This window comes from Leguminivora glycinivorella, chromosome 4, assembly GCF_023078275.1.
Source record: "Leguminivora glycinivorella isolate SPB_JAAS2020 chromosome 4, LegGlyc_1.1, whole genome shotgun sequence".
In the NCBI taxonomy this organism is placed as follows: Eukaryota; Metazoa; Arthropoda; class Insecta; order Lepidoptera; family Tortricidae; genus Leguminivora; species Leguminivora glycinivorella.
Genome location: NC_062974.1, coordinates 4,935,090 through 4,951,247, shown reverse-complemented (window position 1 = coordinate 4,951,247; position 16,158 = coordinate 4,935,090). Strand labels below are relative to the sequence as shown.

General features: G+C 37.7%; 2 protein-coding genes across 3 annotated transcripts in view; one reads left to right on the top strand and one right to left on the bottom strand.

The window, feature by feature from the left end:
* The window catches only part of LOC125225808 (neuroglian), a 63,195-nt gene extending 50,029 nt beyond the window's left edge, over positions 1 to 13,166 (bottom strand). For both annotated transcript variants that reach the window (XR_007177024.1, XM_048129662.1), the window contains exons 1-3: positions 13,039 to 13,166; positions 12,593 to 12,677; positions 10,826 to 10,952 (exon numbers count right to left, since the gene is read on the bottom strand). Coding sequence is in view for 1 of the 2 variants with exons in the window: in XM_048129662.1 (XP_047985619.1) it covers positions 10,826 to 10,952; positions 12,593 to 12,653 (188 nt within the window). In the remaining variant the exon portion in view is untranslated. The remainder of the gene's footprint in view (positions 1 to 10,825; positions 10,953 to 12,592; positions 12,678 to 13,038) is intronic.
* Positions 13,167 to 14,319: 1,153 nt separating this feature from the next.
* LOC125225219 lies at positions 14,320 to 16,157 on the top strand. Its single transcript, XM_048128825.1, has 2 exons — positions 14,320 to 14,515; positions 15,020 to 16,157. The coding sequence occupies exons 1-2, from the start codon at positions 14,512 to 14,514 to the stop codon at positions 16,135 to 16,137; spliced, it is 1,122 nt and encodes a 373-aa protein (XP_047984782.1). The 5' UTR covers positions 14,320 to 14,511; the 3' UTR covers positions 16,138 to 16,157.
* Position 16,158: the final 1 nt, after the last annotated feature.

The following is a 16,158-nucleotide window of genomic DNA, read 5'->3' as shown; positions in this document are numbered from 1 at the left end:
GTGTTGCACTGCAGAGGGGAGTTTTTTTTTAATTTATCAAATGGAATAACTATTAGTAATTCCATGTTAGTTGACATTTGACATACACATTGCGATACTTAATGAGCTTACAAAATAAAATCAATACCTGAAACCACACTATATGTAAGTATAAGATATATTAACTTATAACACGACAACAAATTAAAAACTCAAATAACTAAGTATGAAGTCTACAATGATAAGCTCTCTCAGCTTGTACTTGTCATCATTCATTATAATCTGATGAAGTAGGATTCATTGTTTTGTTTGTGAAGCACTCGAACCGAGTAAAGAGTAATTAAAGACTCTTGACTTTACCGCCACCACCGCCATATGTGCATTGTGCACTTCGATCGATCTTGTCAGAGTTCAGAATAGGCTAGTTTCCTACTAGTCAAATCAGCTTCTTTTTAAGAACTGTCAAAACGATTTGCTAATATGGAATTACTATGAAATACTGAGGAGTGACGTCACGGTCAATATTCATTTACTTTATATCTTTCTCTTTGACTTATTAAATGGAAATTATGTTTAAACATAACTACTGTCCATGTTTTTCTTATAATTATGTGGTGCTTTATTTCGTGCACTGCATAAAATATTTTATTTTAACTGTAGGAAACTAGCCTATTGTGGATTATTTTACCCGTATAATACAAAACCAACTTGCACATCACTAGACTACGGTGCCTACACACGCCACTATGTACGTTACATGTTTACACCATGTTTGGTGTACCAAGTATGTCTACTTGGTACTAATTTTATAGAGATGTTTTATCTATTTAAGTATGTATATCGTCGCTTAGCACCCATAGTACAAGCTATGCTTAGTTTGGGGCTAAGTTGGTCTATGTAAGGTGTCCCCAATATTTATTTATTTAATAAGGTCGCACTTGGCCAGTTTTCGCATGTCAACGACTTGTTATCTCGACGCAATCTCGCTAACCCGAGCTGTTTGCAAAACTAAGTGCAGTTGAGAGGCGACACTCGACACCGTAACATAACGTATAACACGCCATGGCGGTTTCACTGACGACGCCTGACATTACATTCATAATGTTATTTATTAGCCAGTGGTCAACCACCAAAGTGTTCAGAAGTATCGCAAACTGCCAATATTAATATAATATTTCACTGTTGTTCTTCGAGCTGTTTGTGGGTGTTAGTTTTTAAGTTAAGAGAAGAGATTTTATCCAGAGTTGTATGTATTATACTTTTTATCCACTTTATGGAGCTGAAAGTACGGCATAAGCGTATTTTTATGTTTTTAAAAATGGATTAGTAGCTTTGAAAGAACAGGAATTAACCGTAGGAGGATACGTGGAATACTCGTATAACGTATATATCTGAATATTCTGAATTATGCGTAAGTAGTATATAGAATACCTCTATATAATTCATTCATCTGCCTCCTTTATATCTTTGCTAAACGACTGTAGCACCATGAGTCAGCAAGTGTGTCATCATGTCATAAAATATTATGAAGCTGGCTTTTCAATCCAACAGAATACCCATATACACTAAAAAAGACCTTATATTTTTATCAAACCAGTTGTTATAAAAATCCACATCAAATAAACGGCAGGAAAGCGAAGGATTTTCATTCCGCAGCGGCAATCGCGGGGATTTAAAGTAAACAAAAGTAAAATGAAACTTTTGTTGACACGCAGTCATTTCTGTTCGGTGCACCTTTGTTTGGGGGGTAGCTCCCCGTTGTCATCGCGAATCGCTTTGTGGCTCCTGTTTGTTTACGCTGACGTCGCTGACTCAAATTTATTGTTGTGCGCTTTTGAATAAAAATAAAATAATGGTATTTGTGGTTAATAACGTAACAAATGACTATTGTTCTAAAATTATATTATAAATATTTATCCATTGTGAAGACGTACTTATTGTGGTTAGCAATATTTTTCCAATAATAATCAAAAATCAGAATCCGGATGACAAAATACAAGATTTTTCTGTTAATAGAGACTACAGCTATCCTCTTTGATCGAGCTATTCATAATTATCGATTGAAATAAAGCTTTTATTCGTAGGTTTGATAACTTCGCCAAAAATTCTAATTTTAGAATTCCTTTTGGTTCCTCGTCACCAGTTAGAGAATTCCATTCATCATTCCTATTAGGGGGCCCTCCAATTGCGAAAAAAAATTAGCTGGTCACTGGCCCTTACTTTTTGGTACGCCAGCCTATGCTTATACCAATAGGTACTAGTGCGTGGGCACGTACATACTTCTACGAGAGAAAAGTTACTTTGTAATACTATTACAATCGTTACATTTTCGTAGAAGTTCGACGTTTTAGTGCCGCGGATTACCATCACACTGACAATGTAAAGTCTAAGCAGTCACTCTTGGTCTGACTTTTATCAATACGGACATTATATCCATCTCCTACTATTTACGATCTTGTAACAAGCGCGAAGGACATACGTATAAAAACTCAAATGTGTTTAATCGTTGACATTATGTCATAGTTATTTTTACGTTCATGATATCAATGCCATTGACCTTTTATGCCCGCGCGCTTTGCTCGGTCCTACTTGACCCACTTGCCTTTTACTTACTTGGTTTTCATCTTATACATAGTTGCAATATTTGCCATATCACTATCAGTATGGCATGCAGTATTTTGTCGTAGTCACAAGAAACATGGTGGCAGTGGATATAAGTCAAGTAATTAAAGCGACAGGGTATTAAAACGGTCCGCTGGTTTAATAAGCCAGTGGCCGTAATCAAGACTTTCCGCTGTAACTGTAGAATAAAAGTTATCAGTTAAAGAATAAAATTAGAGTCTTCTCATTACAATAAATGTAAAGTAAAAGCCACACAAAATATAGAAAAAAGCTACTGTTACGAATATATTTAACATGAAAATTGATATTTAATATTTCCTATATAACACGGACAGTCTACTGGTTTTACTGAGTACTGAGACTCGCAGCACCAATAAGTCATGTCATTCATATATACAGGTAACACGTAAAGGTGTAGACGACGGCCTTGTCCACCCACTCACACATCTTCAATGAGCCATAATAAATTCGGTGGTCGGGTGGCAGTCAAATGTTTAAATTATAGGTGCATTCAAAGTTCTATAAATAGGTACGACTTATATTGTCTTGACATTTTAGAGTAAAATCAACTGGACGCGGAAGGTTTATTGCACAGATGTCATATATACCATAGATCAAGCAAACGTATCTACTTAGCGTGTCAAATGAACTCAGTGAAATCCACTGAGTTGTCCGTCTTTACTCGCAGCTTGCAGCTTTCAGGCGTCAATTTTTGTAAGTTGAAGTCAACCAAAACATAAAAAATGCCTCGTTACGTGATAATCAATTGCAACAACACAAAAATTATGAACAATCAAGAGCCTGAGACATATTTAAAATTACAGGCAAGAATCAACTTCAGTACAAAATTTGACACGCTCGGCCCCTATACAAATATATGAATTTGTTTCTTCTATCTAAATTAAGTTCTGTGGTTTATTGTCTCATATGTTCAAACATTTACAGTACAATAGGCTATACTCTTCACTGCACTATTCTTCAAAGAACATACATATAAAAGAGCGAACTTCTCCAGAAAACCTTTTGAGTAACGGACAACGGAATGGAGGATATATGTTGTTAATTGCAATAATATTTTGAGAGATGCGAGTTCGTATTATTCGGACATAACACGTTTCACTACTCCCTTATGTATTTAATTTATTTTCATTTATACTAGTTTTATTTTTAGACTCTTTTACTACAGGCACTAAACAGTGTTTAAGTCGATCGTAATCCAAAAATACATTATATTTAGTCGCGGTTGAACAACCTCAATTTCGCTTTTTCGTTCAATGAATGGATTACCGAGTAAAAAGCGTTTTTTGTAAAAGTTATGATAGAGCCTGTGTGGTGACGGGTAAAGAATTTCACCACCCCCTTTCTTCCCGTGGGTGTCGTAGAAGGCGACTATGGGATATGGGTTAAATTGTGGCGTAGGCGAGAGGCTGGCAACCTGTCACTGCTATGTCACAGTTTCGATTTCTTTCAACCCCTTATTTGCCAAGAGTGGCACTGAAGCTTTAGTAGTTTCATGTGTTCTGCCTACCCCTTTATGGGATACAGGCGTGATTGTATGTTGTTGTATGTATGTTGTTATGATAGATACCACAACTTTTTATGACTCGTAGTTTTTCTAGCACCCTTTGCGCAACGTGCTTGCTAAAATGGGTAGCCTTACCAACCTTAAAATGCGGAGTACGAAAAAAGTGGAGTCATATTGGATGAAAGCTTAATTGAGAATGATGTGCGCTGTCGTGTGATTCTCAATTTTTTCAGTGCACCTGCAGACCTGCAGAGACAGACTATGTTGTTTCAACGTAGGCAATAAATTCTTTTTAGGGAGGGTGGTGAAATATACGACTTCGGGAGGGCCACCGAATATTTGACTGCTATCGGGGCCATCGGGGGATGGTCGTCTTTTAAGTGAGAAAAGACGAGTTTTTGTAATATCTCCTTTGGGAACAACTATGAGGAGGCCCTAAAAACAGGTATATTTTCCAATAAGAATATTATTTTCGGACAAACCTATATGGACTTAGTGGTGCTGCTGAGCCTGTATCAATAAGAACTATATTATGCAATCTTATACGGTTCATTTTGTAACATTTTTCGGCACAGTTCACTGAACCGTTGCAAATTCTTTGGTCTACTACGCCGTCTACGACGAGGCTATATCTAGAATAACTACATAAAATGTAAATACTATTTCTAATGAAAAATAGTAAACAACACGCAAATATATTGAAGGCGTTCTTGTACAAGGGGCACCACCAGCTTTGTAGGCATCTAGGCATAGTGTCGTCTAGGGCACCTAGACTAAACCCGTCATTGTCTTATAAGGGTCCTCACTCAGGAATACGGAGAACTCATTGAAACTTTACGTCGGTTGAGAAATCCGTCTGGCAGACATGCGGGCTGGCTAACAAGATTATAGTGCGAGTGTCGGGTGGCAGGCGCCTTTCTTGAAACTTTACCTAGCCCCATTTTCACCGAGGCTTATTAACTGTATGGCACAAATGACACAATATATTCTGTGTATAATTTATGGTTGAAATTACCATCGTAGAGAGCTGGAGAATTATATTTGTAAGGCGAAGTTTGGATAGATCTAGGCTTTCCATAAATTCTAGAATGCTGAAAACACGTGGTACAGTTATAGTAAAGCTACCTATTAGCTTTGACCTGTAAGTTTTCTTTTCTCTCTACTAGCCGAAAGATGTTACATAAAAAGCATCTTTACTACATAAAATTCAAAGGTAAATATGTTCCCTCTACATCCGATAGACGTGGGTATATTGGGTATGTATTGCATATGGAATGGAACGTCGGACATCGAATGAGGCGAACCATCAATCAAGACTATGCGTAATTGGATGTATATTGCCATAGTCATGCGACAGAGATGCGAATGTCTTCACGTTTTGGGTCAGCATGTTCCAGTCTTAAATGCTGCATTGAGGCCAATGAACTGCCGATTACACTTTCGTGTCAATCGATTCATACAATTTGTGTCTATTATTAAATGGTTTCGGTGAATAGCAGTGAATATGTTTTACTATAAAAACAATTTAACAGAAATTCACAGAATATGAGCACACAGCACTCGAACCATTAATTCAAATTGTGTTAGCATTATAATTTATCCATACTAATATTATAAATGGGAAAGTGTGTGTATCTGTTTGTTTGTCCGCCTTTCACGGCAAAACGGAGCGACGTATTGACGTGATTTTTGAAGTGGAGATAATTGAAGGGATGGAGAGTGACATAGGCTAATTTTTGTTTCTTTGTAACCCCCCTCTTCCCTAGAATGGGGGGTGGAAGTTTGTATGGAGCCTTCCGCAATTTTCGAATTTAACACGATACGATACAGGTCAATTCTCCATACAAACGCTCTCGACTATTTTCTCCCTGGATTTTAAAGATAGAGCAATGAGTTTTTCAACACAGATTAATTATTTTTATCTGTGTCGGACCGTTTTGATTTTTTTGCTATTTTTATTTTAAAAGACGCTAGAGGCGTTATCACTGGAAGCAGTGATAACGCATTTTTTGCGTTGTAGTTTCCTCGCTATAGTGAGGGGAAAAGTTTTGTGTTACACTCGGGTGCAAATGTATTTTACTTCTCGTGTGTTAAAAAACTCGCAAGTTCAGGATTCTATTCTCGAACCACTCGCTTCGCTCGTGGTTCAACTATAGAATCCTTTCACTTGCTCGTTTTTCAATTCCACACTCGGCGTTAAAATACAACTTTGCCCCCTCGTATAACAAATAACTATTTTCGATAAATCTAGTTAATAACACTAGTACATTTAACTGAAATTCTCAAATTGAAAGGGGGACTCCTTTCCATTTTAGCATTTTCGCTCCCGTAGAGTCTTAACGCAGGCGCAGCCGCGGGCAATAGCTAGTAATCTCATAAATACCGAGATGACCGGATGTCACTGAATGAAGCACTCGCACTTTTTAACCGACTTCAAAAAAGGAGGAGGTTCTCAATTCGACTGAATGTTTTTTTTTTTTTTTTTTTGTATGTATGTTATTCGATATCTCCGAGAATCGTGGACCGATTTTCAAATTTTTTTTTTTGATCGAACCGGTATAACCCCGAGATGGTCCCATTGGCACCAAGTCAGGGTCTGATGATGGGATCCTAGAGAAATCGAGGGAACTCTTCAAATGTTATAGGCACATGTAATGTTTTTAGCAGGGATGTAACAGAGCTCTGCTTCTGCTTCCGTTTCTGCAGAACTTCCGTTTTGTTTTGCACATCCGCTTCTGTTCCGGTTCTGTTATTTTTCAAACGGAAGTTATAACGGATGTCGGAACCTAGCGCGACGGTGGGACATGAGCGGCGTACATCAAGGACCAACAGGTACTATACCTGTCATTCGCTCATTTCTCTGCTTGCCACGTGCTGCGATACTAAACGCCAAGGCGGAAGGCCAAGCCAGTTCTTAAATTCTTAGTTAGAAAACAGTAAACACCTAAAAGTTCTAGGTAATTTAATTAGTTTTGATTTATGTTATACCTATGTGGTATTTTTTCTTTTCGTTTTTAACATCCATAAGTTCCGCTTCTGGTTCCGGTTCCGCTTCTGCTTCCGTTAAACTAAATTCAAAACTTCTGCTTCCGCTTTCGGTTCCGTTAAAAACACTTCCGTTACATCCCTGGTTTTTAGTCTATTTTTCAAAGGTACACCAGTATTTACGTCTGATGGTAATAATTTTATGTCGCTGAGCTGATGATGGAAGGTCAACTCCTCAATGGTTAGGAGTTAAAGGATAATTCTTTCACTACTGTACATGTATTCGGACTGATACATATAATATCACTAGGAACCACTAAAAATCAACAAATAAATAAACTTTTTAACAAAAAATAAAACCGCCTTCAAAAATAAGCGCGTTACAAAACACGGAGAAACTAAAAAGCCAAAAATAATAAACCTTTCAATTCAGATTTCTTATCGTATTGCAATAAGCTAAACATCCAAATTATAAACAAATCAATTATTTTTGGAGTCGGTACCAGCCTGTGTATGGTTGGGTGGGGCAAACAGGCAATAGCAAGGCGACGAACAGGTCTGGTACCGACTACAAAAATAATTGATTTGTTTATAATTTGGATGTTTAGCTTATTGCAATACGATAAGAAATCTGAATTGAAAGGTTTATTATTTTTGGCTTTTTAGTTTCTCCGTGTTTTGTAACGCGCTTATTTTTGAAGGCGGTTTTATTCACGAAAACACTGCCATTTGAAACTTTACAATATCATAAAGTTTACAATGAAATATAACGCTAATAACTTCATCCGTCCAGGGAAACTCTTGGCTGACCATTGGTGGATCTTATGCTTTTGAACTAAGGTTTAAGAATAATCATTGAGCAGTGTGGGCGATCCTTCAAGAAGCGGAGTTAAGCAATCATCATCTCAAGTTAACCATAGTTTATGTGCTCATTGTTTACTCGTAAATAATTGTGATGTACCGATTTTGGCACTAGAACTTGCCACAGCAGTTAAGTAGTGCGAAGTCGTTAGGTCGTTTGTCTTTTATCAAAGAGAATGCATATACATAGAGGATTTTTGTCCAAGTAAAATTTTGTATCGCTCGACAAACAAAACAAAACATTTGAATCGTAGTTTTGACAATTTGACCTGTTTATATTTAACCGACCAATCCGACCATCAACCAAAGGTGTGGTGACAATTTAACTAGCTTAAGTTTTTCTTGTTACGAGCCACATCTTTTCCGGAGTTATATTATATTCTCTTAGGTCTTTACTGATGTTTTATAACAAGTTAACTGCAGGAAGTTGTACTAGTTGAACTAGTACCTATTAATTACTTCCGTAAGTTTTTTATTTGAGGCCGGTCTAGCACAGTCGGTCAATGTCTACCAATCAACCATATAATGATTATAATGGTATCCCCAATACAAATTTCAAACATTGTTGAAAACGAAAGCTAGCCTACACAGTCTAAGTTCAGCTTCTTCTGTCCTTCCTTCCATTGTTGTAACTAAATAATAAATATAAATAAATATTATAGGACATTCTTACACAGATTGACTGAGGCCCACGGTAAGCTCAAGAAGGCTTGTGTTGTGGGTACTCAGACAACGATATATATAAATGTTATGAAACTGGACTGTGCTACTTTTAAACAACCAAGAAAAGATATATAACGAGAAATACCGGTTTATTTGTAGGAAATATTACCGGCTCCTCGTTCACGGTCTTGGTGAAGGATTACCTAAAGTTTTATTATTCAGACTCGTGTTGACTTGCAGACCGGCGCCGGTTTCAAGGACATTGCATGCAATACATAGTTAGTGGGGATAAAATATACATATTTGACGATTATGTTTTAGTTTTACTGAACTTAGGTTTTGAAGCGTTGGGCGAGTTGATTGATACGAGCCATAGGGACCGGCCACATCTAAGAGATGCATGTCCTGAGGTGCGGAACGGACGTCCGCGCCACGCCGCCTGAATGTAATTCAAAAAACGTCTCCTCAGTACATTTTGTATAGGAAGGACGTATTAAGACGCGCCCCCAGGCGGCGCGGCGCGCGCCACGCCACCGCCACGCCGCCTGGGGCGCGTCTTACGTCCTTCCTATATTCATATTCATATTCTTTATTCAGTATTGATTATACATTGTCAGGTTTTACATTCACATATTTATATACAATATACAAAATGTACTGAGGAGACGTCTTTTGAATTACACTCAGGTGGCGTGGCGCGGACGTCCGTTGCGCGCCCCGAGACACGCGACTCTCTGATGTGGCCGGTCCCTAAAGCTAATAGAGTTGCCTCATTTCGGGGAGCTGTTTAGGAACTGTACAAACGAAATTCTGGACGATTTGCGAGAATATTATCTGGTGAAATTCTCGCAAATCGTCCAGAATTTCGTTTGTACAGTTCCTAAACAGCTCCCCGAAATGAGGCAACTCTATTAGCTTTAGGGACCGGCCACATCAGAGAGTCGCGTGTCTCGGGGCGCGCAACGGACGTCCGCGCCACGCCACCTGAGTGTAATTCAAAAAACGTCTCCTCAGTACATTTTGTATATTGTATATAAATATGTGAATGTAAAACCTGACAATGTATAATCAATACTGAATAAAGAATATGAATATGAATATAGGAAGGACGTAAGACGCGCCCCAGGCGGCGTGGCGGTGGCGTGGCGCGCGCCGCGCCGCCTGGGGGCGCGTCTTAATACGTCCTTCCTATACAAAATGTACTGAGGAGACGTTTTTTGAATTACATTCAGGCGGCGTGGCGCGGACGTCCGTTCCGCACCTCAGGACATGCATCTCTTAGATGTGGCCGGTCCGTTATCAGATGGCGACTGTACGTTACATAGGAGTCCCGTTATATCGTGGCCAAATCCAGTAACAATAAATCGGTCTGTCGCCGACACATAAAGTATAATCGCGTGCATGAATTGGATGACATTTTTTCGTAAGCGCTGCTCCGTTACACAATGAGGTATAAATAATCTCAAGTCTCAGTCTTGTACTGGGGATATTATAACAGCCTTTTATGACCAGTAATTGGTCATATTGAACACTCGGACGCTTATACGTACTTGGTTAATTATTCATGGATTATAATAATAATCACTTGTCAGCCCTTAGGCAAAGTACGCCGCTCTGGCATCTATCTGTTTAGTCACCAAGTTAAGTTCGTTTTGTATTTAAAGTGTTTTGGGACTTAGGTACTTCGGCGTTAGGCTATTCTGAATTAATATTTATATGAGAATGTGTTTTTGACTTTATGTTGTACTGAGTTTAGGTTCAAATGAACCGGAAACGCAAAAGTTTCATCCATAGAAAATTTGAATTTCGCGCCTTTTTTAGTGACATGATTTGCTTAACCGTCTTTAGCAAAACAGTTTCCGGTTTTATGAAAACTAATGTTGACGGCGTGCAGACTGCATGTGATTTTAGGTACCTAAGTAAGCTCTGTCACACAAGTCTGTCAGTAAATAAGAACAAAGAAAACTATAGGTATCCTTTTCTCTAGCACCCTAAAGAAAAGGATGCATATAGTTTTCTTTGTTCTTATTTACTGACAGACTTGTTTGACAGAGTATACCTACCTACGTTACGGACAGTTGACGCTACATACAATTCAGAACACCAATCAAAACCTGCAATGCACTGAAACTCGCATACGACTTCTCGCACTGTGTCAACCGCAGAGCTAGACTAAACAAAAGCACTTACTGTGGCGCGGGCTCGCCCTCTGCCTCGCACTCGATGATGAAGGGCTTGTCAGCCTCCCCGGGCTGCGCCACCATGAACAGTTGCTCCTCCATCGTGGGCTGCTTTACTATCCGCGGTGGCGACGTCACTGTTCACAAAATTAAACAATATTTATTTTATAGTTATGACAACCTGTCTGTCTTAGTGGGTAGTGACCCTGCCTGCTAAGCCGAAGCTCCTGGATTTGAATCCTGGTAAGGGCATTTATTTGTGTGACCAACACAGAAGATATTTCTTCCTGAGTTATGGATGTTTTCTATGTATATAAGTATTTGTATATTATATATATTGTTGTCTGAGTACCCAAAGCCTTCTTAAGCCTTCTTGGGCTTACCATGTGACTCAATCTCTCTCAGTCAAACTATGTAAGAAAGGCTTCCCACAGACAGTCTTAAAAATTCATAATCTTAAAAAAACTTGTATGCAATCTGACAGTTCAAACTGACACTGACAAGACACTGACAGATTTGAACTGTCAGATTGCATACAAGTTTTTTTTAAGATTATGAATTTTTAAGACTGTCTGTGGGAAGCCAAAGTCCTATAATATTTGTTTATTATTTGTTGTACAAGGGAGCAACGGTTATTGGCCACCAATTGAAAATTTTAGTCACACCAACATGACGAAAATACTAACTGCAAAATATCAAAGTAAACCCAATCCATCAATTTATGGTAAAATCATCATTTGTGAGTGTGTTTAGTAAAACGGCCCACTTTGTTGGTTATCATAAAGGCGAGATTCACTTGTATGTTTATATGAATAAACTGACAAAGCGGCTTTATAGCTATCGACAAAGTGGGACGTTTTACCGTGCACACTCACATTTATTGGTCTAATTCTACCAGTCAGGTAAGTAAGGACTAAGAACATCAAGTTAAAATATTTGTATGGACTACTTTGGACTCCAGTGGATAAAAATTAAAATGGAACTTTCTTATCTGCCTTTGAAGAATCAAGAGTGCCTTTACCAGTTTGTGTGGTGAAAATGAATATTGTCTAATAAGCCTTCAGAGGTTAAACTTGAGACATACAAATATTTAATGAAACTATGGTTGTACTCACATTATTATATTGCTACTGCTATATGGCTAAACTCCGCGCACAGAGTTTAGCCGCCATGTGAACTATAATATATGCCTAAAGAGGGGCCTCCAAAATTGGCCCGAAACATGTCACAGCAGTAGCAATATAATAACGGGAGTACAACCTGTTTCATTAAATAAGCCTTCAGAGGTTGTGAGGTAGGTCTTTAATATACTTGGCTTTGAATGACCCTGATGCTGAAACGTAAACAGAGATAGTGCAATAAATACTGTGCAACATCAACTTTGAAATTCCAAAAATGTTACAAGGAAATAATAGGACTTTTCTGTGTGTCGACATCTATGAAAACATAGATAAAAATAAATACTTAAAAGTTTGACCAAGTTGTATGAACTGTGTTTTTTTTTTGCCAACCTCTGTTTAAGAAAAGATGAACTAAGACAGAGGCTATAAAAAAGCTTGAAGAGAAATACAAAATTAATTTAACATGAGATCTTAGGTCATATAACTTTGTTTCCAACATGTTTTACATTGTAAACTAAATGATTTGCAAATTAAATTATGAACTTTGGCTTGTTTCCGATCACTGACAGTTTAGGCGAGTCAAATGCTCATGAATGCAAAACAATATTATAAGTTAACAATCAAATGAAGATACGTGCCAATATGCAAATACTTACATAGCGCCGAACAGTGCGCCGCGACCGCCAACAAACATAGCAGCTTCATTGTCGTGCCCATGGTGCAGTCTTCACTCTTGTATATCTAACAAGAAACCAAACAAACTGTTAACAACACATTTCCCCGGCACACATGTTCGACACACTCGATGACCTAATCCGAAGCAAGCTTGCTAGTAATGACAACACCCACTAAAAATAGTATCAACAAATTCACAAAATTGCCGCCCTGTTATGACACAAACGCATTTTCAACGGCTTAATTAACAAACACCGGGCTTCTAACAATTCTTATAACACTTGTTAACTAGAAACTATTGCCGGAAAACCAAGTAATTCCTTTCTTATTCACGAAACCGTAAATCGATAATTGCATTTTTTTAACAATGACACCAAAGAAAGTAAACAATTTTGTAATATTGTGTTGGTTTTATCTCAAGTATTACCTAAATTCCTGCTTTATAATAATATCATCGCGGTAAAACTAACTGAAATAAAATAACAGATTTTATAGGCGGGGCCTCTGAGATTCTAGCTGTCGTTCGTTCATAAATGGTTCAATGACTGACTGGCGCGGCATAGAGAAAACGTTTATGGCGTGCAATGCGGCCATGACATATTCTTTATCTCGCTTTATCGTAATGCATTATACATATCCTATCTTGCTCATACTACGCCATAGACAAACAGAGTTGACGCGTTCAAATTATTAACAAACCAAATTTGAATGCTACTTAAAGTCTGGCGATGCTTTTCAGTCAGAAAAAGCGGCAAATGGGAAATGTGAAGCAAAAACCAATAGAATTCGTTATTTAGGAATCACGGTAGTTAACCTTGTGTACGAGTCAATAATTTCAGAAAGATTGTAGGTATTCTTATAAATTGACATAAATGTAATTTGTACTGTAATCATGTTGTGAAATAAATATATCTAATCTAATCTATTCAAATGCAGCGTTATGTTAGTTTAGTTAAACATTAGATACCCGGTAAGCACGAAGTCTTCCAGTTAACCAGTATTCAGCATCTTCTTTCAAAAACATGATCTTCCGAGTTCTTCTCTAACCAAGTTGACAGAGTCCTCCAAACGAACCCAAACCCTTAATATTTTAATTAGCTTAATTATCTTACCTTTAAACGCGATTATATCTAAGTTTGTTTGTTGTCGGGTTGACTTTCTGTATGGTCAATTTAAGTTAATAGTACATTACGATACAAGTGCGATAAACAAGAAATTCGAAACCAGAGGCGATAAATTAAAACACAAACGTAAAGTTTTTTTTTAAATCGACACGAGTTGCGAATTACTTATTCGCACATGTATCGTACAAGTCGTACCTACAACGTTTTACAGTACTTTAATATTTGACATAGTTGCGTAATGAGCTCATTACCTAACAAGTGCGGTAATATAGCGCGATATCACAGTAGGTACAAGTGGCCATATGTACTACCTACTGTAATGAATTATTTATGACTTTATTAGCGATTTCGGGGTAAGCGTGGGGTGAGTAGCGCAAAAGTTAGTTACTCAGTATGGCAAATTCACATCTTTGAACTTGAACAGCTAGACGTATCTACAAAATCACTCTGTATACTTGCTGTATACAATTACATTTTATAACCCAGAGACAAAAACGTTCTGTGTCAAACAACAAAAAAGAAATTAGAAGTTCCATTCTGACAATTATGTTTGATTTTCGTCAGAAGCATGTCAGAAGTCTGAATCTATATTCTGAAAATTCAATGTTCCTCGTAAACATTTTTATGTGAATCTAAAAGTAATATTCCTTTTTAAACTATTCAAAATTATAGCAAAAACGTTTAATATTGCAATCTTAGGTACTTAGTAAATTGAAGATTCCCTCATAATTTGGCTCTTTTTTTCTGAACGCTGTACCAAATACACCAATTACGCTATGAGTAAGTATATTATCCAGTAATTGTTTATAGAATCAGTATGTAACTACTAACTACCTACTTATGACACATCTAAGTATCGCACAGCAAACCTTACTGTTCTTGCGAATATGATGGGACCAATTTGTTTCAGTGTGCATACCTGCAGCATCAGCCAGAATTAATTAATAATCTATCCAGTTATTTCCTAATCTTATGCCCCTTCCAATACAGTTTGGCCCATGAGGACCTTTTGGGGAATTATCCCCTTTCTCAGCTTCAGCTTTTCGACTATGGCCATATGTACCTATTTATGCAACTTTACAACTCACTGAACAATTTCAACTTCCAAAATTGTACATACATACATACAATCACGCCTGTATCCCATAAAGGGGTAGGCAGAACACATGAAACTACTAAAGCTTCAGTGCCACTCTTGGCAAATAAGGGGATGAAAGAAAAAAAAATTGTGGTCTAGCGTAAACTACAATGTTTACTAATTGTCCATCCTTAATCTCATTACAGGTTCTCGAGAGGGTTTGACCAAGAGATCCTTCAAATACTGTCCAGCAAATAAAAATGCTAAACAGGTAAACTCATGTAAAACTTTAGGCAGTGAATCTAGTGAGCCCTCATTAACTATTGCTAAAGTCATTCAGTATCCTTCAAAGCATGAGATAGCTACGTCATCGTCGTACAGCGGATCAGGCGAATACTTTAAGATGTATGATTACGATATGGTCCCCGTTAAGGAAACGCTAACTAGTGAAACGTCGACGGAGTCGAATGTAGAAAGGTCGGACAGGATATCTCTCACCGAATCATATCTTAACAACATTGAGCGAAACATCTCTGAAGAATTACAAACAGACTGTTCCACAAACACCTTGGATTCGAGTATCAAATTCTTCAAAGTCACGGTCGAAGAAATTTTTAATAAATTCTATGCTAACATGCACGACTTTGAGTTATACAAAAAGAAATTCCACGACTTACTGAGCAAGGAACAAGGGGAATGTGTTGAGGAAATGGAAGATTTTATTAAGGATATGATCCGACACATAATGGCCTCTGAATCTAGCGATTTAAATGCAGACTTACAGACTAAAGAGAAATTAGTCGAGAGTTCCGAGGACATTTCAAAGCTAGTAGGTATGCAATCAGTCATGGAAGCATTTAAAAATGAAAACTACAATTCAATGGAGTCAACGAGTGATGAAAAAGCAAGTGAAAATAAACATCAGTCGAAGGAGAAAGTAAGTGCGTCGGAAACTTTGAACATATATTTGATGTCAAAGAACCCATACCTTAAAATCCAGATGAACAATAAAAATAGCCATTTGTCAGAAATTCAAATCATGGACCGATGTAACTCATATAACCAAGGGGTGAGTAAGCTCGTAGCTTCAGCGGATGATATGAAGATGCTATCGGCTAAGAAGATGGAGTTAGCCATGTTGGAGACGCTCAAAGACAGCCCCGAGTTCGCGGATCGTGAGATACCAGTCAAAATTTCCTTTGCTAAGAAAAACATTCCCTCCGACGACGAAACCCATCGCGAATCGTCACGGAGCGAGAAGTCCTTCCTGGGATGCCTCTGCAGCTACTTGTGCAAGAAACTACGGAAAGCTACTAACTTTTAATTTTATAAATAAAGTTCTTGG